This window comes from Nelumbo lutea, chromosome 1 (assembly GCF_056320005.1).
Source record: "Nelumbo lutea isolate HS-2025 chromosome 1, American lotus-T2T, whole genome shotgun sequence".
NCBI lineage: Eukaryota > Viridiplantae > Streptophyta > Magnoliopsida > Proteales > Nelumbonaceae > Nelumbo > Nelumbo lutea.
The window spans coordinates 135,859,912-135,885,795 of record NC_142684.1 but is presented as its reverse complement, the minus strand read 5'-3'; the positions used below and the strand labels follow the sequence as shown (position 1 = coordinate 135,885,795).

The 25,884-nt window shown below is 37.5% G+C and overlaps 1 protein-coding gene across 1 annotated transcript in view; it reads right to left on the bottom strand.

Moving 5' to 3' along the window:
- Positions 1-24,928, bottom strand: part of LOC148877775 (vesicle-fusing ATPase-like) — a 36,222-nt gene extending 11,294 nt beyond the window's left edge. The window contains exons 1-18 of the mRNA XM_088943789.1: positions 24,385-24,928; positions 21,702-21,797; positions 21,527-21,608; positions 21,300-21,350; positions 20,758-20,928; positions 20,395-20,549; positions 20,178-20,286; positions 19,221-19,320; positions 19,086-19,141; positions 13,176-13,241; positions 12,976-13,058; positions 11,609-11,742; positions 10,306-10,516; positions 4,935-5,066; positions 4,807-4,867; positions 4,642-4,701; positions 4,339-4,397; positions 4,121-4,208 (exon numbers count right to left, since the gene is read on the bottom strand). Coding sequence (XP_088799915.1) covers positions 4,121-4,208; positions 4,339-4,397; positions 4,642-4,701; positions 4,807-4,867; positions 4,935-5,066; positions 10,306-10,516; positions 11,609-11,742; positions 12,976-13,058; positions 13,176-13,241; positions 19,086-19,141; positions 19,221-19,320; positions 20,178-20,286; positions 20,395-20,549; positions 20,758-20,928; positions 21,300-21,350; positions 21,527-21,608; positions 21,702-21,797; positions 24,385-24,572 — 1,902 coding nt within the window. The 5' untranslated portion in view covers positions 24,573-24,928. The remainder of the gene's footprint in view (positions 1-4,120; positions 4,209-4,338; positions 4,398-4,641; positions 4,702-4,806; positions 4,868-4,934; positions 5,067-10,305; positions 10,517-11,608; positions 11,743-12,975; positions 13,059-13,175; positions 13,242-19,085; positions 19,142-19,220; positions 19,321-20,177; positions 20,287-20,394; positions 20,550-20,757; positions 20,929-21,299; positions 21,351-21,526; positions 21,609-21,701; positions 21,798-24,384) is intronic.
- Positions 24,929-25,884: the final 956 nt, after the last annotated feature.

Below are 25,884 nucleotides of genomic sequence, written 5' to 3'. Positions count from 1 at the left end.
GAGGAAGATAAAAGGGATGTGGTGTGTGAGCATTGCAAGAAACCTAAACACACAAAAGAAACATGTTGGAAGTTGCATCCACATTTGGTCCCGGCAAAGTTGAGAAATAAAAGGGGTAATGCTCATGTGGCCATTACTACTGATTCACCATCCTCATCTGGCACGAGAGGCACACCATTAGAGACCTTAGCTGCAGTTCAGGCTGCTCTAATACAAATGGAGAAGGAAGTTGGCAGTTCAGCTCATTACCGTAGTCATCATCAACTCCGGCCACATCGGCCTTTGCACACTCAGGTACTCGAGCCTCAGCCTACCATGCCTCCGCTCCAGGTACTACTGAACCGTGTTAGTAATAGATTCAGGTGCATCCTACCATATGACTAGCCTGCCCTCTTTGTTTACTACTTATCACTTATCTTCTGGTAGGGATAAAGTATCTATAGCCGATGGTTCTCTTGTCCCTATTTCTGGCAAGGGTGACATCAAACTGTCGGATACTATATCCTTGTCCTCTGTCTTGCATGTTCCTAAACTGGATACTAACCTCCTTTCCGTTAGTAGTATTACCAAACATTTGAACTGCTCAATAACTTTCTTTCCTGACCGATGTGTTTTTCAGGACCTGGAGACGAAGAAGGTGATTGGAACTGGCTGTGAGACGAATGGGATCTATCTGCTCGGGGAGAGTTCTCGTCAGGAAGAGTCAGTGGATAAGAAGTTACTTGTTTCTCAGGTTGTGAGTCCGGTTATGCTTTGGCATAACCGATTGGGTCATTTATCTTTTCGGTCCTTGAAGAGTCTGTTTCCTACTTTGTTTGAGTCTGTTGAGTCATCTCAGTTGAAGTGTGAAAGTTGTGAGTTTGCTAAACATTGTAGAAACTCTTATTCATCGAGTAATAAAAGGAGTAATAGTTCTTTTGATATTGTGCATATTGTATGTTTGGGGGCCATATCACATTCCTTCTATGGGTGGGTACAGGTATTTTTTGTTATTTGTTGATGACCACACCCGGTTTTCTTGGGTTTATCTTATGCGATCACGAGATGAGGTGCCTGCCCTGACCCAAAACTTCCACCAAATGATCCTAACCCAGTTTGATGTCACGATAAAAGTGCTTAGATCTGATCATGCAAAGGAATACTTTGCTAAGCCATTGGCATTGTACTTCCTTAATCATGGGGTTATTCACCAGAGCACTTGCCCTCATACACCTCAACAGAATGGGGTTGCAGAGAGGAAGAATAGGCACATCTTGGAGGTGGCTAGAAGTATTATGTTTACCTCCAATGTCCCTATTCGCTTCTGGGGTGATGCTATCCTTACGGCGGTATATCTTATTAATCGGATTCCTTCTCGGGTTCTTGATATGAAACCTCCTTTTTCCCTTCTATACCCTAGTGAGGAGTTGTTCACTATTCCCCTCAAGACATTTGGTTGTACCTGTTTTGTTCAGCTTCTCGGTCCCCATCACTCCAAGTTTGAACCAAGGCCTCCAAATGCATCTTTCTTGATATGCACAAACTCAAAAGGGTTATTGTTGTTATGATCCTGTCTCAGGGAAGAAATTTGTATCCATGAATGTCACTTTCTTTGAGGAGACACCCTACTATTCTCGGGTCTCTCCTCAGGGGGAGTGCAGTGAGGACAGGATTAATACCTTTGGGGTTGTTCCCTTACCTATTCCAGTTGGTGATGAGGGTTGTAGTAGCGAGGGTGGTCAAAGGGATCGGGAATTAAGAGTCTATCATAGGCGATGCAAGCAGGTTGATCCCGATCATCAGCAGTCCCAGCCAGCTCCAATCTCTTCTGCGGCTCCAAGTCAAGATATTACAGTCCCAGGGCCCACAGAGACTCCTTCCATTGTTGCTATCTCACCCTCTGCAGATGACCTTAACCTTCCCATTGCCCTCCGTAAAGAAAAACGGCATTGCACCACATCTACAGCCCACTGCATCTCCCAGTTTTTGTCCTATGATCGCCTATCTCCTTCCTACAAGTCCTATCTCACCTCCATTGTTGATGTCCCTATTCCGAGAACAGTGCAAGAAGCCCTATCAGTCCCGGAGTGGAGAGGTGCTATGCAAGTTGAAATGGATGCCCTGTTGAAAAATAATACCTGGGAGCTAGTTGACTTGCCCAAAGGAAAGAAACCAGTTGGATGCAGGTGGGTATTTACTGTGAAGCACAATGCGGATGGTTCCATTGAGAGGTACAAAGCTCGGCTAGTTGCAAAAGGGTTCACTCAGACTTATGGTATAGATTACTTGGAGACATTTGCCCCGGTAGCCAAGATGACCACCATTCGGGTTCTATTATCTCTTGCAGCAAGCTACACTTGGCCTTTGTACCAAATGGATGTTAAGAATGCCTTCCTGAATGGGGACTTGTAGGAAGAGGTTTACATGCAGTTGCCTCTTGGATTCTATGATACAGAGGCAGGTAAGAAGGTCTGTCGGCTCAATAAGGCATTGTATGGTTTGAAGCAATCACCTAGAGCTTGGTTCGACAGATTCAGACTAGCCCTTGGGAAGTCGGCTCAATAAGGCATTCTCCTAGAACCACGCACATTCTAGCAGCAGAAAGAATACTAGCATACTTGAAGAGATGCCCGGGTAGAGGTATACTATTCAAGAACAATGACCACATGAAGGTGGAAGTCTATACAGATGTCGATTGGGCTGGGAGTGTTGATGACAGAAGGTCTACCTCTGGATATTGTGCTCTTGTGGGAGGTAACTTGGTTTCTTGGAGGAGTAAGAAATAGAGTGTTGTCTCCCGAACCAGTGCTGAAGCTGAGTACAGGTCAATGGCTAATGGAGTGGCTGAGATCACTACTTGAGGAGTTGGGTATTGAGTATGAGAAGCCCCTGATGTTGTATTGTGATAATCAAGCGGCTATTAATATAGCACACAACCCAGTGCAGCATGACAGGACTAAATATATTGAAGTTGATCGACACTTTGTACAAGAGAGGGTCTCATCACAAGAAGTGTGTCTCCCATACATCACCTCCAATATGCAACTGGCAGATATCCTCACCAAAGCTGTACCACGGAAGAAGTTAGAGGCAGATCTTTCCAAGTTGGGAATGATAAACATTTATTCCCAACTTGAGGGGGAGTGTAGAGAACACTGATGTGGGCCCCACAGCTACGGTCCCACTGTGTTTGTAGCTATTGGTCATTTAGTTGTTTCAGTTATTTATTTCAGTCTTATTTTTTGCTCTATTTGTTATGTAAAGACTAAGGGCAGATCTGTCCTTTCCATGTAATGAGCATAACCTATAAATATTAATTAAAGTGGCGGCGGCAGAACAATAAGCTTCTGCTCCTCCTTTCAACCCTTGTGTTCTACTGCTTCTCCTCCCTCTTCCTCTTCTTTCCTCTTACCTTTCTTCTTATCTTCGATCCTGAAATCCATCAGGGTTCAAGACTGATATCAGTTCTGAACTTCTACTCTCTGCACTCAGAACTACATGAATAATTTTGAACATTTAGTGTTAATAATAAGTTAAATGAATGAAATAAACAAGAACAAAACTCACAAAGATTTTTTCATTTTCTTTGCAAAAGAGAGAAGAAAAAAAATTCAAAAATGTATCTGCCAAGTGCAACCATGGTCAACACTGGTTTGAACCAATTAGCATCCACAACAGAAATTTGCACTTCACTAAAATATCATCATAATCATAAACCTGCGGAAGTGAGAAAAGTATTTTACCCTTCTTAAAAAAAAATGATAGAATTTACCTTTTCTCAACAATAAAAAAACCTTCCTCCCCTTTCTTTGTTGTTTTTATTGTTGTTATTGTTGTGTATACATTTTGCCTTTTCCTTTTATCTTGGGTGGGGGATAACTGTATTGTAAATGGCCCCTTTATTTGTACACAGTCCATTTCCAGTGTTTACAAGGTGCATGCATTAGAGGAATCTTCACTGCCACCTGGACTTCCCAGAGTGTTCCTAAGGTGTTGGAACCAAGGGACACTACTATAGCATAGTAGCACTTGCCAGTTGACACCCACACTACCATGAACCTTGGAGTTTGGACCAATTCATATAATTATTTTTTAATTATCTCTAGGATTGAAAACAAAGAAAAGAGACATAAAGAAAAACCTTTGGAGGGAGTCGTTTGAGGAGGACCAACAATGTCTGAGAAATCAAATTTGAAAAACGGGGTCCAATTGGAACGTACTCCAGTAACCTGCATCAGTTATTGAAACAACCATTGAACACAAAAGAAATAACACAGAATAAAAAATAAAAAATAAAAGAATTAAAAGAAAAACAGAAGTTTATGAAAAGTCAAAAGAATTTAAATCATCAGGAGTTACCTTTCAATGTCATCAAGGATGATGATGCTCAATGGTGATTTGTATGCATCCTCAAATACCTGGGAAGGATATGTGATCAGAGATGAGTTTTAGGCTTCTTTCATACAAGTTTAAAGGCCAACCACTGAGACAGATAAATCCAAGATAACATAACCAACAGACTACATAAAATCTCTTCTGAAATAACAAGAATAAATTGATCCAAGAAGATCAGCACAAATCATTCTTTTTGTTTAGATGACTCAGAAATTTCCAATAGATCATTGAAGAAGGTATGGAAAATCAAGGATCAATGTTACAGACCTTGACAATCTGTGCACATTTACTGCTTTCACTAAGACCAATCATTGTTTCTGCTGAGACCTGCCCTCATACAGAGATATCAAGTAAGAAAAAAAAAAAAAAAGAATGGAAAAAGAGTGGGCATCAAGGAAACTAAATAAATATTCAAAACAAGAAAGAGCTTACTATCTTGACATAGGGAAAATCACTTGTAATGCCGATAGTTGCTGCCATTGCAGTCTTGCCACTGTTCAAATAGAAGTATTAGAATAGTGGTAACAAACAAAGTTAAATGAAGAAGCAGGAAGATTTACCTGCCACTTGGACCTTCCAGAAGACAGGTAACCAGTGGGCTTCCTTTGCTCACTTTAACTTGCTCCACTAGTAGCATAGCTCTTTCCTGTATGTGCTTATGCCGTTCACCACACTCCACCATACCACGTAGTCTGCATGTCACAGGTACTTGAAATTAGGTGGTTGACATTTTTATGATTCATAAGAAATCAGGTAGTTGGTGATTGTTACACAAGGAAGCTGATATGTACAGAAAATGAAAGCTTATACTAAAATGTATTCCTATGAACAAGCTGACAGCAATTTACCTTGACTTGCTGCTTAGCCTAACAGTGGGTGATGCACAAGGAATAGAGTCTCTAGCAGAAATTCTAGGTTGTAAAGTAGGTAAGTTGCCTGTAAAATATTTGCTTGCCCTTAGGTTAAAGAAATATCTCCAAGGCTATGAGGGGTCCTATATTGGAAAGGTTTGATAAGAGATTGGCATCATAGAAATTGAGATACCTATCAAATGACGGAAAAATCACATTGTTGAATAGTGTTCCCTTTGCACTCCTTACTACTTATTTTTTATCCCTCTTTCCACTTCCATCTCAAGTGGCAACATAGCTAGAAAGGAAGAAAGATTTTTTTGTGGAAAATCTGGAGGAAGATAAAATACATCTGGTAAATTGGAACAAGGTGTGCTCTCCTGAAAAGTTGGGATGGACAATGTGTGAGAGATTGGTAAATGAAGCCCTATTAGGGAAATAGTTTTGGCACTTCAATGAACAACCAGACAGTTTGTGGAGACAAACCATAGTAACCAAATACAGGTCAAGAATTGGCATTGTGGCAGGCTAGGAAGTCATATGGCTGTGACCTTTGGAAAGAAGTGGAGAGAAGCTATAACAATTTCTGAACAGATGCCAGGTGTGCTGATAGATTTAGTTATGGATTTGTTTCCAGCCCTTTTCTTGGCTGCTAGGGACAGAAACTCTTTGGTAGCATTTTTTTTTCAGATGTTAAATGATCAATTGGTATAGAATCATGTTCTTAGAAGAAATTTAAACAACTGGGAGATGGAAGAAATCATGGTACTCTGTGATTAAAAAAGAAAAACCTAATGTAAGTCAAGAGAACAAGAGGATCTTCTCCCAAGTTCAAAGGTTTGGCTTCTTCAAATTCCATCAAAGGTGGTTTGTATGGTAACATAGGATGTCTTTGACAAGTGTTTGACAAGGGACAGGCTGTGCAGGATGAAGATTAATTTGGATTCAATAGACTTTTTTTCTTTTTTGATAATTGATTCAGCAGACTGTGTTCACTGTCAGCAAGAAGTGGAAACTGCTGATAACCTATTTCAGCATTGTAATTTCTCATATGCACTGTGAATCAGATTTACAAGACATTTTGGGATCAATGGGTGGAGTGTTTCAGGATGAAGAAGGTCGGATTATTGCCATGTTCTCAGCACCTATAGGCTGGGGGGATTCATTGAGGGCTGAAATCTTGGCAGCATTGGAAGGGATCAAAAGAGCCAAGCAGTTGAACATCAGAAACCTGTTGGTGGAAGGAGATTCAAGGCTGGCGGTTAACTGGTTGCAGGAGAAAGAGTCTAGTTTGTGAAAGTTCTCAAATGAAAAAAAAAAATTAACCAGATTACCCGAAACATGCAAATTCAGGTACAATTGACCAAGAGGTGTGCCAATTCTGTGGCAGATTTTTTGGCCAAACAAGGGGTGGGAAGAGCAAATCTTTTTTGGGCCGTGTTGTAATATGATCCTTATTGTTAGGGAGGGTTAAGTGTTTTACCTCTCCCTATATACTGTATCTCTCTTTAATATTTTTAATAAAAGTTACTGTCATTGATCAAAAAAAAAATTGGGATCAATGGGCGTCTCCCAGCAACACTGTTAAATCTTCAAGAGGCTGGAACCTGAGTACCTGACTGGTCTAAAATAGAAAGGGGTGAACCATATGGGAGATCATTCCTGCTGTGATCATTTGAAATGTCTGGAAGGAGTAAAATGCTTGACTTACTTATCAAATGATGGCTTCAGAGGATGTAATTGTGAATAGAACCTATGTCACAATCCATTCTTGGCTGTCAATTCTCAAAAGCTTCAAAGGAGTCACACCAGTTTTTTTATCACAGTAACCTACTTTTGTGATGAAAATATACTAATGCACAGTCTCAGGGTGCAGAATCTTGTGTACAAGAGAATATGTTTTGTAATACTTTTGTTTCTCTTCTAGTAATAAAATCTATTCCTTACCTTTTTTTTCAAAAAGCTAAAATAACCAAGTTTGTATAAAAAATATCATCATTAATCACCTAGCCACACCTTAGTGCCTTTACAACTATGGATACAATCTAGAAAATGAACATAGCAAAGATGTGAATGTTGAGATGGATTAACAGAAAAACTAGAAAAGATAAGATTCAAAATTAGCATATTTGAGCATGGTTTAAAATGTCTATATATTTCCTAATATTTCCATGACATATTGACATATTCCATGGGTCTTTTTCTTTTTTTTTCTTTTTTTTTTGTTTGATCAATAACAGGATTTCATTAAAAATATTATGAAAATAATACAAGAGCAGGAGAGATAAACTTTCTTAACTCTCCATAGTATAAATTAGATATTACAATTGAGCCCAGAACAGATTACTCCTTCCCACCCATTGCTTTGCTAACACATAAGCAAACCCATTCGCCGTTCTTTCTATCATGGGTCATCATCATCATTGTCTAAGCCTTGTCTCCCAACTATATGGAGTTGGCTACATGAATTCTATTTCACCATTCCATTCTATTTAGTACCATATCCATTGTTAAATTGTGAACATTTAAATCATTTCTTACAACTTCAAACAAGGGTTCCAAAATACCAATATAGTCCAATACATCAAATGGGCATATCAAACTTTTGAAGAGAGTACTTTTATTTTTTTAGTTTTTTCCTTTTTTTCAAACACGTTCAGGGGGGGGGTGTCGGTATAAGGCCGGGATACCCCCTGAAACTCTTTGTATTTCACATATCAATGACCCACCGATACAAATACGCAATGGCCAATATGGGCCAAAATTTTGATCCTTGCTTCAAACCATGCCCTTTTTGTTCTGACCCTAGCCCTTCTAGCATCTTCAACTTGTAACAAATCACTTAGTTTTATAGGTGCTCTTGATGATGGTCTTATCTACTTATGATCAAAAAAAAAATGATGGTCTTATATACACGTGCCAAACTATCTTCGTCTGCTTTCTCTCATTTTATTGCCTATTGGAGCTAGTCCTAGGTTCCATCGAACGACTTCATTTCTGTTTCTTGACTGCCCAACATTCACACTCTCCTCCATACAGCATTGTTGGGCTTACAACTTTTTCGTAGAATTTTCTTTTTATCCAAGTGGTATTCACATATCTTATAAGACTCCATCCAGATGCACCCTTCCATTTTGCCCATCCTATAAATTATAGAACCAAGGTAATTGAAGGAGGTCCATGGATACTGACACTATAGTTGTCAAGGCGTTGCCGAGGCAAGCTTGGCTGGTCACCTTGCCCAAATGCCTCAACTTATGGCAGCCACCCGCCTACGCAACAAAAATGACAAGGCGGACACCTTATTATAGTATCATTTATATTGATGCATCTTATTAATATGCGTGTGAATACATTCTATTATATACTATATATCATTTATATTGAAATTTAAGAGATCAAAAAAGTTTTGAGGAGAAAGAAAGAAAGAAAGAAATAATAGAAGTATAAAGCTTTTTTCTATTCCCCCCCCCCCCTCTTCAATTAGATAAAACAGCAACTGCATCCCTTTTGACTATTTTACTTTCCATCGTGAATTTTTATTATATAACGTTAATAGCCTTCTTTAGTTAATAATTGATATGAAATAGTTCTATTAAATTCCTATTATAGTAGTGTTTTTTTTAAATAATGAAATCAATATATTTAAAAGATTTTTTATCTTTTAGATATGATGATTTACCACATTTTTTAGAAGAAATTTAATGTTTTTAATAAAGAGAATTTCTATTTTTCAATTAATATGCATGCTGAATGGTATACAAAACTAGGAAACTAGCAAAAAGTTACTTCTTTATATTATAAAATTCTTATCACCTAGGCAACTAGGCACCCCAGTGTCACCCAGAATCACCTAGATGTCTTGACAACTAAAAATATTACTAGAATTGACATTATTCTAAGTGAAAACTACTAATGCTATGTGGAGTACACAAAATGGTATTACAACATAAGTTGGCAACAAATATTACTAGATATGACATTCTTTGTATGGTTCTGATTTCAGTCAATAAATTTACCTTACCTTTTTCAAAAAAAAAAAAAAACATAAGTTGGCAACAAATATTGTAGATGCCTGCCTAATGGACATAATTGCCACTTTGAGCTAGCTTGAAATTCTTCTTAGATATTAAGTTAAATCTTAGTTTTGTTTGTGTAATAAATCATTTGGTTGATATGTTAGAATCACTTACACTTTCTATGAGTTTAACTTTTGCTTGAATGTAGTTATGACTCTTCAAGTTTATAGTACAACCTTGTAATGTATTCTTTTTTCTGTTAACCTTAATTTCTTAGCTTTTCTTGATGATTTGGAACAAGATAATAATTTAATGAGTGAACCTATACTTCTTTTATCATTTCATAAAATGTTGTCACATTTTTCTTTTCCAGAATGTATATATATATATATGTATGTATTGATGAATCACCATGTCTATAATTTTTACAATATTTCCATACAGAATTTCCAACATGTTTCCTGTATTTGGATGACCAATATTTCCACCAACACTGACATTTTAAACCTGCTTGTACAAACCTAGGAGTAGTCTTGATAGGTGATAAAATGATGAAGAATAGACTAAGATGGTTTAGTCCTGTGCATAGAAAACCATCTACAACACTATTAAGAAGTTATCTATTGGAAATTGAAGGACCTAGAAGAGCTAGAGACAGGCCAAAAGGAACATACATTGAAGTAGTTAGAGAGGGCCTACAATTTAACAATAGAAATAGCACTGAACAAAGTGGATAATCCCATATTGTTAGGACAAGGCTTTGTTGGGTTATATTTATTTGATGCTAGTGAACAAATAAAACCTGAAAAACTGAGCACAGGATATATCCAACCATCCACAACTAAAGAAAACTTAAAGGTATGATAGAGAGAAGATGCTCAACTATTTAATGGATAGAGTGATAAACATTGTGTAAGGCCAATATATAACAGAAAATCGTACAGACCTGTTTAATCTGACATCTTGTGAGCCCATCTAGTTTAAAAGATGAATATAAATGTTCCCATTTGTAAAATAATGTGCATTTCTATGATATAAAAAAGGTCATAGATGAAAGTCACCTGCAGCGTTCAAGGTCGTCAGTGGATGCTCCAAATGCAGGAATAATTTCCTGGAGTGCATGAAGAAAATCATCCATGGTAACTTTTATGTTCTCCTCATCTATGGGCTTTGTAAGATCATCTAAGCTTAGCTGCCGATTCAAGGCAAATGATACTGCACTTTTTACAACACCTTCAAGTTCTGCACCACTGTAGTTCTTTGTCCGCGCAGCTGCATCCAGAAATATAATCTTCTCTCAGTCGTTGAACTAATAGAATTAAATTTCAAGATGCAATTTCAGGCCTTCTTTTTTGTGTTTAGCACTCTATTGTAGCTCACAAGTCCTTTTAAAAGACCTTCAATAAGATTATTGTGTCACCAATGCAGGAGAGAGAGAGAGAGAGAGAGTTACTGCACATAAAACTTACCCACTTAGTTTACACATGGTTGGCATTTATTAAGTGAAAACTGTCAAGTCTGTACCAGGCAACTCAATAAAACATGCATTGGTGCCATTGCAGAGTACCTAGTGTTGGTCCCAGCTATATGGGGTCTTGGGAGGGATAGACTGGATACAGTCCTAACCTTTGGCATTTGTTTGCACAAAGTTTCCACTCTCAGATTCAAACCCCTGTTATTACACATTGCCTGAGATTTTACCATTGCACCAAGTAATGGCCACTAGACAGTACCATTCAAATAATGAAAAAATAAATAAAATCAAAATCTGAGTTATGTTTCAACTAAACAACCTAAGTTCAAATTCTTTTTAGGGTAACCCTAGACCTTCAGGGATTGATAGAGTTTATAGATTGGAGGAAGGTCCAGCCATAGCTATGTTTTCTTGCCCAATTGGTGTTGGATACTCATTGAGAGCAGAAATTTTATCTTTGATGGAGGGTGTGAAAAGGGCTGAGGAACTAAATGTTAACAGGATGATTATTGAAGGAGACTCTAAAGTTGCAATAGGATGACTAAGGAAGGAAGATGATAGCATGTACGAAGAATTTTCAAGAGGCTGACTCAGGGCATGGAGGTGAGACTGCAGTTGGTAAAAAGATGTGCAATTCCTTTGCAGATGCACTTGCAAAACAAGGGGTGGAAAGAAACAGTTGCTTTGAGCTATGTTGTAATCTTGTATGTTGTATCTTCATGGGGGAGAGTTAAGAGAGTTTACTTCTCCCCACCTTTCTACTTGATTCATATCTTTTAATGAAAATTTTCTGCTACTGGTCAAAAAATCATAAATTGAGCAAAAAAATAAGAAATAAGAAATAAAACCGTAAAATAACTTTTCCAAAGAAAGTTAATTGATACACATACCAAGTTCTTGAAGGCTCACATCTGGAGCAAGGAAAGAATTTTCCTTCATCTTGTTTGTATGAATTTGAAGAATTTGCAAACGACCATTTTCATCAGGAAGGCTAATCTCAACTTGAACCTCTAAGCGTCCTGGTCTACAAACCAAGCAATCAAAAAGAAAATTTTATAAGATAGATTTTCTAAGGAAATCATTGATGCACCAAGAAGCCCATACTAGATTAACCGACTCAGTAACAGCAAGTAGAACATCCAAATTTTACTTCTTCCAATGTAAAAGAATCAAAATACCAACCAATCAAAAAAATACCTACTCCAAACAACTTGCAGCACAAGCCAAAAAAACTGCCTTAAACACTGATTAACTCCAGAAATTATGTATGTTTTACATAATTGCCAGTAGAATGCCATTAAAACATTCTTTATTGTAAAGTATCATTATGCGATTCAACAAATTTATCACAAGTAAGATTTTTTCCATGAACTATAATTCATTTTGAGCAATATAAGTCGGTAGAAATTTTGTTTTACAATTAAGTTCTTTGTGTTTTTAGGGGTGATCTACAATGCCTGGTTACATGCACATGCCAAGCATACTTGTGATGGAGATCTAGTGCCAGCGTCTTGCTTGATAACTTGATTTGGAATATCAGGTATTCAGGCCACTCCAAAGAATGCTTTATGGTGATTGAGGGGCAATGTTAGAGATACAATGGCTGTCCAAAAAGGACATTTTGGAGGATGAACCCTTTTTATAATTATTTTCACTTGAAAAGGAACAGAAGAGATTCCAGAATAGGTCTAGACAACAGGAAGAAGTTATGATGAGGGCTTGAAGCACAATTTCTATTGGCTTCATTCTTCAACGAGTCCAAAGGACAGATACCTTAATGCATTGCAAATTTTTGAGTTTTCATCATATGGTTTGTTCCTGAGATATTAATCTCTATATTTTTTTTCCTTTTTCATTTTTCTGAGGTATTTCCACCATAGAAACAATAGCATCATTATCACCAAAATAAAAGGTCCTGTTAATAGAAGCAGTTAATACAAAAGCTCCCCCTCTATACAGTACTCAAACCCTGTGGTTTAACTACCTCAAAAAACACCTATGTTAATCACTAGACACCAGCTTTGTTACTAACTGACTATTTATAAGTCAAGAAATTTGGTTCCTTTAAAATCAACTAGAATTGTCGAAATTATCCTACATAGCAAGGGGTTTTGGAGGTTGCAGAGCCTTGGATGTAAGATGCTGGTTTGATCATACAATTCTTCAATTCTTATCCTATATAGCATAAGATACAACTTTACATGCACACACACATGGGGGTAGGGGGAGAGAGAGAGAGAGAGAGAGAGAGAGAGACCTCAGGAGGGCTTCATCCAGCAAATCCCTTCTGTTGGTCATTCCAATAAGCAAAACATTATTCAAAGACTCCACACCATCAATCTGAGAAACAATTACTTTATTAGAATTGGTAACATATATTGACAGGAGCATTGTTAAATGATTAGAACATCAAAATGATTCTACCAGTTGAAAAGTAAATAAATAAATAAAACTGACCTTCGTAAGAAGCTGGTTCACAATGCTATCATGAACACCAGTACCATCTCTTGTTGATCCTCTTGACTACAAATTCAAAGCAGAACCATCTATTAGAACTGAATAAGCAAATTAAAGGGGTAAATGCATATTTGGAAAGAACAAAATATGCATTCGTAGGTGGAGACTCCAAATCCCTATACACATAAAGCATTGGATACTTCAAGTGATCACTAATAACATCCATGAATACACATAAATCTCATGACAAGAAATTATACATCAATAGATTCAGAAAAAGGAGCATTTTTTACCCTAGGACATTAATATCCATTTAACAGTTATCAAGTACATGGGCTCATGGCACACTTGGTCTATTATCATGTTTTCCTTCTTAAAAGACCTTGATGTATCCCCTATTTTCTCACCTTTGTGTCCAGTGAGAGCAATTTAGATGGGCCTTGCTCCCCCAAAAGTTAAAAGCCTTTTCTTCAGCATCCTCCTTGAAGATTATCAACACAGGTGATATGCTTAAGAAAGGAGAACTAAGTAGTTCTTTTCTCCTTTGTGCAGCTCATCTTTTTCTCAAGTGCAACTTCACTACTAAGGTGTGGAGCTATTTTCTTCATCTGTTCAAAGTTTCTTGGGCTTCTTTGGATGTTGTAGATTAATTTTCTAGTCAATTCTGCCCCATTTCCACCAAAAGAGGAAAATTACTATGGCATTGTGTGATAGCAGCAATCTTGTGGAGTATATGGTGCAAATAAAACACAGGAATTTCTTAGAACAATTATAATGACACAAATAGCATCATTTACATATGTACAATCCAGATTGTATATTGGGAGGAGACCAGGGTGAGACTAAAGGAGTACCAATCAATTTAGTCCTATGAGGGAGGACCTCAGTGCCTAGCTTTTCTCCTCGAAAACATGTAATTTTTGTACCTTTGTCAGCGCCTGTACAAGGCTGCATTCTATACTTTGATGGTAATTTTCTTGGGAACCCAGGTCAATCAGATATTGGGAATGTTTAGAGCCCAGCTACCTAACCCATGATCCTTCTTTTTCAGTTCACAATGTCATTCAAATCCCTTGGGACAACTCCCCAAAACATCTGTACTTATTGACCCCTTGCTTAGCCAAGCTATCTGCCAATCCATTATGAGTTCACTGAACTCATTTGAAGGTGGCTTCCACATCTCTCGCTATCTGTCTGATTTCTCTCACGATATGTCTGCATTGCCATGGTACCACGCTTGTTCCCCACAGTCATTCCACTACAACCTTTGAGTCACCCTCCACCAACAGCTGGTGATGGTTTAGCTCCTTCCCTATCCTTAATCCTTGCTAGACAGCCAGACTTCCACTCTCATTTAGTTCCCTTGTCCTATAGGGCCTGAAAATATAGCTGCCAGTGTGCTATCATGCTACCATAATGCCCCTACAACCAAAGGTCCAGGATTCCCAAAATAAATAGTGGGAAGAAGAGCTTATGATGTGCTGCCATCCTCTAAACATGATTGTACTACTTTGATAAGCTAAAAACTCTCTCTGAATCAAATCACTATCAAATAAAAACAAAGTTAGAAACTCACTTCTATTTTGATCATTTATTTTCCTTTTCAATTATATAAAGAATCCATTTTTTATTTTGGAATGAAAAATTACTTGTTAACATCTTTTACCTTAATTCCTTAGATTCGGTAGTAGGTTCATTAATTGCACATAAGATCTTAAAAGAGAAGAAAAAAAAAGTATCATCTGGTCATGTGAAGGAAGAAAAAGGTTTTCAGTCCAACTCAATTCTAGGACTATTAATTCCCATTAGATTTTTGCATTTTGCATCTTCTCATAATATAGAGAAGGGGTCATTACTTGGTGTAATGGTAAAATCTTGGGCTATCAAGCATAAGAACGTGGGTTCGAGTCTGAGAGCAGCCACTTTGTACAAAAAAATGCCAGAAGTAAGGACTGTATCCGTTCCACCTCTCTAAAACCACAGATAGCTGGGAGGCCAACATTGGGTGGCCTTTTATCTTTCCATATTATCAAGTCCCACCCTTCTAGCTTAAGTCAAGAAAGGACTTTTAGATCTAATGCAAAATGGGCTCAGCTGGATTTGGCAACTCAGTGAGGGCTGAACCCTTAGCACTGCTACAAGGTCTGAAGCTTCATATGGTAATGGATGGCATGGGCTTGTGGTTGAAGGTACTGTCAGTTAATTATTTGTAGCAGTGCTAAGAGTTCATCCCTCACTCAGTTGCCTAATCCAGCTGAGCCCTAAAGAAACAGGACAAATAATATAATAGTGAAGCTTCATATAGTAATGGATAGACCTGTTCATGGGCTGAGTAGCCCCACGGGCCAGCCCGGCCTGGCCCTATCTAAGTCGGGCTTGGACAGGATTTTAGGACCACAGACTCGGGCCAATTATTCTTTATTATTCTCTTTTTTCAAGTAATAGTGAGATCTTTCATTATTTTTCAGGTTTTCAGGTCTTTTAATATAAATAAAAAATTTATTGAATAAAAAAGAAAAAAATCTTTTTCCAACTTTCTAGCTAGGCTCAGACTCAGGCCCAGGCTTCAGGCTTTAAATAAGGGCTGGGCTTGAGCAGAAGACCTAGGCCCAATGGTCGGACCGGGTTTGGGCTCAGGCCTGATTATATTTTGTTAATACAGAGACAAAGCCCGGCCCACGAATATTCTAGTAATGGATGGCATGGGCTTGTGGTTGAAGGTACTGTCAAGTAATAATAAGATGGCTGCAACTTCAGTCTCAGGGACCTTGGGGCCAAAGATACTAGATTAGAGAAATGCTAACTTTAGCATGTAATCTGAATTTCTTGTTCAGATGTACCTCTTGGTCTGCCAAGGATTTAATAGATAGTTCAGAATTTCAGATAGGATAGGTGTCAATGTGACTGATTTAGAATGGGGAATGACAGTACCAGATGCTAATAGGTAACATTTTTGCATTTCTATTGTGTGTCAGCCAATGGATGCTCTGTTTGTTCTTCCCAACTCTCATGTGGATATTGGAAGAGTGATAGTGTACATGGAAAAACCATTTCATAAAATACTTACCCACTCCATAAAGGTTTAGACAATTTGACTGACATCCATCTAACAATTTATGACATTAATTCAAACAACAGATTCGGTAAAATATGCATTTGGTGAAAAAAAACAGCATTTCCTATCAATAACAACCAAAAAAAAATTATTCAAGATAGAAAGTTAAGAGAAAACTTCCCTAGTAGGTGCTCCAGTTCTAATTTAAAAATGGAGCCTTTCTCCAACTTTTTTTGGTACAACATAAAATTTTATTATAAGAAAAAAATAAAGATACAAGAAAGGTGAAAATTCCAAACCCCAACACGCCTCCAGGGAAGAAACAACACTCAAACAAAAGAATAACACCAGAAATACACTTTTCAACCAAAGAAAAGACCAAAAAACACCCCAAACATACAAGCTTTAGGTAGAAGGACCACAGACCCCTACACATGCCAGCATTCCAACAAGCTGAGAAAGAAAATCAACATGATAAAATCTCTCTATTTCCTTCTTTGATAATTTCCTGGATTTCATCACCTTCTTATTTGATCCAAGTCCAAAAAGACCCCCTTTTTAATCTAGTGAAGACATTTGAAACCAAAACATTTCAATTCTTTTTTTGACTCCAGAATCTTCTGTGAGATTAGCCTTCCTGAACCCCAAGAGATTCTTAGATTCATCGTTAATCCTTTCCAATTTCATAGCTGTTTTCTTCTCAAATAGCTGACCTGCAACCATTCTTCACTCTTCTCATTGACAGATTTTGCGCTTCCTTCTGTACCTTTTGTCCACCACTACTGTCTATAAGTTTTGAAGAGTTTTCCTTTGGATCTGCACTAGTCATCCACAGGCATAGGATATTTCTCTTCCAAGTCCTAAAAGATTTTTCTTGCGAAAGTTTCTCCTCCTATAACGAGTAACCCTGGAGCCTTGCTTACTTCCATTTCTGTATCAAACTTTGATTATTATGAATTCCAGTCAACTATCCCTATGGAACCATCCAAGGAATATTTCTCTCTCTGAACCATCCAGCTGGCTTAACAATCCTCTTGGTCACGCCCACCCTCAACCTAGCCACCCCATCCTCCTAAATTCGAAGACTAGTAGCATGGCATCCATATCACTCCTCAATTCTGAGAATTTATACATTAACTTGTCTACCTTCTATTCTTTTGGGAAGAAGGAACATACCACAGAGTTCCACACCAAATTTCTTAAGTTTAAATATATTGCATGAATCGCACTGGATACATTATGGCCATATTTTCTGGAATGAATAGGCAAGGAAACCCTTTAAAGGTAGAGTTGTTAGCCACATTGCAAGGGCTGAGATTAGCCAAAGATCTCAATTATAGCAACACAGAATTGGAAGGAGATTCCGCAGTGGTGATTAAATGGCTGAAAAATGAGAAGGCCCCACAGCAATACTAGAAAATTATGAGGAGATCAAAATTCTAAAAAGGGATAAGGAATGCAAAATGGACACAAAGATCAGAAAATAGGATAGCTGATATCATCCTATTTGCTGATCTTCTTCATTTTACAGTTATCTTGCATGGATATCTGCTGTGGAGTTTGTAGAGAAACCCAAAGGAATGAATTCACCTTAAATATCTACTCCAATAGCCTAGTCTTTAATATATAGCCCTCTTAACCTACCTGTCCTTCTTCTAACCAATCAAAACCTATCAACCCCCCTCAATATTCAGCCTCTCATGGCCCGTAGATGCTGATAACTCCAGCCCCTTTGTCCATGATACAAAAGCCGGTTTTTGCTGAATCCCAAAGCCAACCAGTCCCAAGTACTCTAGAATGACCACACTCATCATTGTTTCTGAATGCCATCCTATCACCAAAGTTCTTGGGTTGTTAGGAAATAATCAGCTTAGTTTGATAATGTTCACAAAGGGGTGCATATACCATCACATTATGTCTCTGTAGATCAAATAAATATGGCTTTCTCAAGATTGAATATACCATAGTCCCCCCAAGTACTCCAGCATCTGTACCTGATGAATGACTGGTCATTCTTGAAGAATTTAGCATTCTTTCTCCCTGAAAGATCCCACAATATACATACTATCCTAGTAGTGTGGATCTCCCCCCCCGCCCCCACACATACCACCAATAGCCTTCTCTCTAGCACAAAGCACTACCAAATTCTAAGCCCCATGCATCCCAAAAACTATCAAATCAACTATTTGACATAATAGCAAAGTGGTTCCAGATTATAGAGAGATGACTACACAGGTAAAAAGAAAGTTCATAGTGTCATGCTAAGCACAAATTACAAGTATGAGGTTCAAAAAAATCATGTCCAACTTTTCCTCTAGAACATCTCATGAGCATTGATTTTCCTGTGAGGCTGCGAGTAGAAAGATTATAATGAAGGCTACAAGCCAATAATGCCTAGATCATATTGATGGAGTGGAAAGCAGCATGCACTTAACAAAATGAATAGTGCATAAGTAAAATAAATGGAAAAGTACGGGCAGGCCTAATGCAGATTTCTGAATTCCTCAGCAAATCTATAAACACTCAAAAGGTCAAAAACCCACACTCAATGCACCCATACCCGCCCGTGAATTGGCATCAATTCCGAGCTGGCACCTATCCCAACTGTACTTTGGGCCTATGAATTCTGACCCTGGGCTGAACAGTCATTCTCCCTAAATTAAATAGCAAGTTCTAGCTGGACTGAACAAGGTGTCAGATGCAAATTTTATACTAAAACCTTTAAGTATCCAACAAAATATGGCACCCTTATACAGGTACCCAGGGTATCATAGATCATATCTACTGCACCATCATCTTTGTCAAATTACAGCAAGAAGTAATGAATATCAGATTGGAATTATGCAAGCGCCCACCTTACAAATAGCATCAATTTCATCAAAGATAATAACATGCAAGTCACTCTCATCCCCTGAAAACAATAAACAAAAAAAATTATATAATGGAAAAGTAAGCACTAAACAAATTTGGAATATTAACATTTTACTGACCACGGGCCCTTTGGTCATTCTCAGCATCAGCAAATAGATCCCTGACATTCTTTTCAGTTTCTCCAACAAACTTGCTCAATACTTCAGGTCCATTAACAATCTAAAAGTTAAAAAGGAAAATGTTACAGCTAGATAAGAGAGTATGAAAGTAAGCAATAATCTAAAGACTGGCACCAAGGCAATGAAAAAAGAAATGTCAAAAACTGAGGAAGGCATTTATAGGAAAATAAAAAACATAACCACAAGTAGGCCACTTCCTCCACCAAGAATAGGTACAAGTAGGAGTAGGATAATGATGATCAAACCCCACGAAACCTATAAATAACATTTAAATCAGGACCTCCTTTTTTTCTTTCCCATTTTCATTTCTCCATGATTGAAATTAAAGTGACCATGAAACCAGAGGCAGCATGCATCATTTTTTATCTAAGTTTGAAAAGTATTATTGTGCAAAATCAGAACCTCATTTGGCAGGGGGTGGCTCATTCTTTCTGTCGACGCTTGCTCCAATTGGTGGTGATACATAGTTTTGTCTTCTTTTTTCCATTTTTGCTTGAGCTGGAATTCTTGTGTACTTCTAAATTTTTATTTTTAAAATATTTTCTTTTTACTAATGATCAAAAAAATATATTTTCCTTTTACTATCAAAAAGTTAAATATATATTCTACTCCCTACTGATACCCAAAAGCAAAAATGCTAAGGCCTTGAATGCAAAAATGTATAAACAAGCCTCAAATTCTTCACCACTTGACATAAAACATAATTGATTGCCTTTCTTTATCTGCATATATAACAAATTCCATCTACTGGTATAAAAAATCAAACAAGATAGCAGCATTGACACTTGACTCCAAACTTATTATACATTAACAAATAGGAAAGCAAGCAGACATCGAAGTAGTAACAAGATCAAGAAACTTATTCATATCATTTTCTGGGTACAGCTTATTTAATACCTTTGGTTCCTTCCCATTTAACATCTTGCCAATCTGGCGAGCCATAAGAGTCTTCCCAGTACCAGGAGGACCATAAAGCAGCATTCCCTTGACATGCCTGATGCCCAATCTGGATTATCAAAAGCCTTTCTATTTAGGATCACAAGTAGAAAAATATAACAAAGAAGAAATGCATGGGGCTTAAAGGGTAAATTACAACTTAAAAGAGCGTAATTACTTATTTGTTACATGAGGGGGGTAAACTCGAGAAGCAAATGCTCTTCGAAAAATATTTTCAAATTCTTTATCTAGACCACCAATACCCAGTGACTGAAAATTAAACTCCTTGTGCTTAAATATGTTGCTGCTGGCCGCTGCACGTTGGTTGACAATCTGTACAGCTCAAGTACAATGAGTCAGTATAACTTGTCAGTGTCCAAGATTATAATAATTGATAGACAGTATATAACAAAAGAAAAGAAGAGATTTAGCTATTTGCCTGATTCCATTTGAAAATGAAGACCCAGTAATTTTACATGATTCAGAGATTATTTTAACTATCACAGTAATTTTACATGAGGAAAAATAAATATAAGCTAACCTTTATCCCACTGGCATTTGATGCTTCAAACACAAAGTATGTATCATTTGATATCATTCCCCGCTCAAGGGTCTTGGATTTTTCTTGCCCCTCTACAGCTGCCTGTGTGACTGTAAATATATAGTTGTTACCATGATATTCAAAAGATACTCTTTGTCCTGCCGTCATAACCTGCAGACGGGGTATTTTTCATGAGAAGACTCAATTGAAGTATATATTACTCTGACTTAAACTGAGCTTTACAGTTTAGCCAATGCTATGGCCAAGCAATAAACTAACAGAATCCAATTATATTGGGGGATACTTTCCTAGGAAAACAATTTTGTAACTTGCAAGCAAGATAGTGGAAAGGGAGGGTTAGGCAGCAGGGGCTAACCTAAATATGAAGGGGTACTTGGCACAATTCCAAATTGCATTAATACTCCATTTATAAAATTAATAGAAAACTAATTAGTCACAGATATATATGTATATATATATATAGAGAGAGAGAGAGAGAGAGTTATAGACACGCACACACACAAGGAAAAAGTGACTCGTACCTGATCAATAAATCTCTTCTGCAGTTGCTGAGACAGAAGAATAGCATCGATCTGCAATGGATTATATACATCTAAGTCCTACTAACCTCCATAAAGCACAAGTAGACTAAAAAATGATTGTGGACAAGTGGGCATGTCTCCAGAATAAACTAAGTGGACAACTCATTTGAGACACATCCTGTGGAACTATATCATATTGCACCAGAGAGGTCTAAGGTAAGGCTTACCTGTTCACTTTTAGTCCCTTTTTTGACAAACTCCAGCTCCAGTGTGAGCAATGCCAAGTTGAATTTGTCAGGTGGAACAAATCTAGGTACAGTGGCATCAGTGAACAATTAAAAAGAAGGTTAAGAAACACACAAATTACGTCTAAATGGAAAAGTTAGGAATCAATCATCTAACCTGCTTGCAGATATTGTGTCTCCAGTAGAAACTCTTGCATGCCGACGTTGAATGGCATTCAGAGCAATATAACCATCACGTATACTTTCATGAGCAGTGAGTATTGGTTAAGGCCCCCCTCCCAAAAAAAAACCACCGACCATCATTAAATTTCTTAAAACTTCTTTATTACACAAAATTTCCTGCCGCACCAGATACTTGCAGTAACAAATATATATACACCATTGAATGGCAAGAGAGGGGATTTTGTTTTTTATAGTATAACTGTATGAGAGAATTTTTTTTTTCATTTATCATCAAAGACACGAGGTGAGGCATGGGACCCTGGGATATGAGACTTGCAACTCAAGACATATAAATATCAATAATCTATGAGTAAAATACAGTAACATAGTCTAATTTCAAAATATTCACATAGCCTTTTATTAGCAACTGTTGCATTAATGGTGAAAGTGCATGTAGTTAAAAAACTCTTTTCTATGCCACTGAAGATTATGTCAGCCTTGGTGGTTTTTTCCTTGATAGAAAAAGAGAGAAAGTATTAAATAGAAAAAAGTGAAAATCTATCCAGGCTTGCAACCCAAGGAAGGGAAGATAAAAATGAAAATCACCATTATGGTTTGCAATATCCACAATATATCCCCATTTGCTAGATGGTGATACGAAATTTAAAGTTTCAAATTTTAGAATATTATTAAAAACTTTTCAACATTTCATTAAAATCATCTTAATTTTTTAAAAATGTTTTCCTAAAAGAACTACTTTGATATGATTCGCTTACTAAGTCACTATAATTCAAAAGGAAAAAGAAAAATGCATATAACTACAAAAGAGTATTCTCAATCTAATCAAAACATATAGTAAAAATAAGGACAAAAGTTAAAATGGCAAACAATTGACATATAAAGAAGAGAAGATGGCTAAAGACCAGAAGGGAGACAGAGAAACATACCCATTATAACCACTTAATTTTTCCTATTTAATTTATATAGTTCTTTGGGAAGTAATGAGCCGTGGAGAGGAATGATTATAGTCTATTCACTTCATAGTCTGGAAAAGGTTTTAGTAAGAGGGGGATCCATTTGTGGTTGTTAGTACCATTTGCACTTTACTGGCTATGGACAGAGACAAAGCAGGGTTTTTGAAGGTAAGGCCTCCCTGACAAAAGTAGTAAGTGGTTGCCATTTCTCTCTTCTCACAATGCTCCCAGGTTGATCCATCTTGGGTTGTAGTTAGGATTTGTGGTCGGAATCTCTGCTTCACATCAAATATGGCTTTCTGTTATTGTTTGAAATAGTTTGCAAGGAATGGAGACCAGTGGAAGTGAACAGAACCAGATTACAGAGGTTGGAACCCTGAAGGGAGGAGGTGGAGACCCCCCAAACTGCTGGAATGATCATTACAGTGAGGTTAGATGTTTTCAACTATCTAGAATGGGCACAACCAGTGTAGATTAGGATCAGGGACATGGGAAATTGGGTTACATCACAAGGAGTGAGAAGGAGCCTGGTTCCAAAGACCCCAATCATACCAAATGGACTCGAGAAAATCATATGCTGATGTCTTGGGTGCTCAACTCAATGCAACCACTAGCAGAAATTTTATGTTTAAAGGACTGAAAAATATGTGTGGAGTACTGCATCTGAGACTTATTCACAGCCTCTCAATGGTGCTAGGGCGTATGAGCTGAAGATGCATGTGATGCTTTAAAGTAGGGGGAGATGTCACTCACTTCAGTTACTTATCATGTCTTTGTGGACACAATGATATCACTTTTCTTCCATTCTAATGTTCAGGATCCAAAATTTGTCTATGCTATTTTAGGGGTTGGAATCCATATTTGAGTGTCTTATGGATTATCTTAGTTTTAATGCAATTAGTGGTCAACTTCAAACTTGGAATTGTAGTTAGTCAATTATTTCGCTTCTATGTTCTTTTATAAATTTTTTACTATCAAAAAATAAAAAATAAAAAAAAAAAGCAAAGGGAGATCTGAGCACTTGTGTTGAGTATATAAATAGAGTCATTGTAATTGAAAATTAGAAGAGTGACTTTGATGAATAAAAGTTTGGTCTAGTGAATTATGATTATAGCCATCAAACGGACGGATCTCTCATGAGCAAAGGAAGATCTGAGGCCCTTCAGAGGATAGTGTTTGAAGAAAAAACACCACCACCACTTACTGGAGAAACACATAGGCAAAGCATTCCCACTATGAAATGCATAATTCCCATATGTAAAAGAAGGCATTCATACTGGTAATAAATCCAATGAGGGATCAAAAGTAGTGAACATAAACCTATAATCGGAAAAGAAAAATATCATATAGGTAAAAAAAATAGGACTGATTCAGTCAACAGACAACACCAATCCAACCTCCCTCCAAAAGAACGTACAGGCATTGAACATCTCTGCTATTACTACTAATAATAATGATCACTTTACTTGCTTTCAATGTTTTACTTCACTCTAATTGCTAGTTTACCACAACCTTACTTCACTGATTTAAATGTATAACCTTGAAGGTGGAAATGAAGCTAAAAGTTCAACAATTAACCGATCATCAACTCAACCAACAAAAGGATAATAAAAAGCAATTTATCGCCCAAAGAAACACAAATTAGTGATCAAAGCAAGTATGAAGCATAAGAATCAACAAAAATGAAAAGAAAAAAAAGGATATCGAAGAGATAGGACGAATGAATCGGCCACCAATGCCAGAAAGAGGTTCAACCCAGGAACAGCGAACTTTCGAAGATCCGAAGCCGAGCAATAAGCGAAATTGGTGAGAGCTAGATCCGAAGCTGGTGTGTTCGTGACGATCATGGTTGTGGGGGCATTCGCTAAAAAACCAAATCCTCTCCCCGCCATTGAAGATATTTTCCGTTAGACTTGCAGCAAGTGTGGATGTGGTAACTGATAACCAAAGGGGGAAATGGTTTTGCTTCGATCTTAAGGAACGAAAACGAAGGGGATCTAGATTTCCGTCCTTATTTCCTAATAACTTCCCTCTACTACCCCATTAAAATTAGGATAAAATTCTTAAATTACCCTTATGATTTGGTTAATTGAATAACTCTATTCTTATCATACTTTTTTCAAAAATTATGATTATACCCTTTTGGCCTTTTTTATAGTTTTTATAGTGATTTTTGGGAGAAAGTCTCCCTACCCGAAGTTAATGATACTCTTCATCTCTCCCTCTATTTCTATCCATCTCTCCAACCGCTTCTAAGTTTGTTTTCCCTTCCTAAATCGTTGAAAACAATAATCTTTTTGGTGGGAATGATGTCAGAAAAAGGCAAAAGGTCCAATTACATCCTCGGTTCTAAACACCAAAATGGACAAGAAGAAACATGTCTTTCGCTCTTCTAGAACAGGCTTACAGTTCCTTGCTGGCTGTAGCATCGTCTCCTAAAGTCCAGGCCAAATTGCAACTAATGGAAGAGTAGGGGCAACAATCTTGTAGTATCTTACTACAAAAGTCTTGGAACTGGAACTAGCAGGCAATGCCAGTAAGGATCTGAAGGTTAAACATATTACACCAAGGCAACTACAGCTTGCAATTTGAGGGGGTGAAGAACTTGATATAATGATCAAAGGAATTATAGCTGGTGGAGGTGTGATTCCTCACATCCACAAGTCCTTGATCAAAACATCCTCCAAAGACTATACATTTGCAGATTGGCTGAACTCCTTTTCTGCTGTTGAGGCTTTTCATTCCTAGGAACCATTCACGACTAACCCTCCCATGTATAAGTGTAATATGAGTTGTACCTCCCAATCAGAAATAAACACGTCAACCATCCTTTGTACACGGGCTCAGAGCTTACAATCACAATAGCTCCATACATCAGCTACGACACCACCTTTTTTCAGCCTCGTCCAATGATCAGAATTAAACAGTGTGATCTGCATCTATAGTTGATGATTCTGTATACCTCCCAATCAGCATTGCAGCTGATGATTCGGAAGTTATATAAACAAATTAGAAACAATATCGGTTGACAGGGCAACAAAGGATGAAGAGGACAAGGAGGCAGCGAGGGATTTCTGACAGCGATCTTGGTGGAGGAAACTTGTGCCTAGCTCCTTGAGGCAAAGATTCCAGCGTCATTGACCCAAAATCAATAACCCTCTTCAGCTCCTTCAAACTCTCCGCATCTCTCCAATACATTACGGG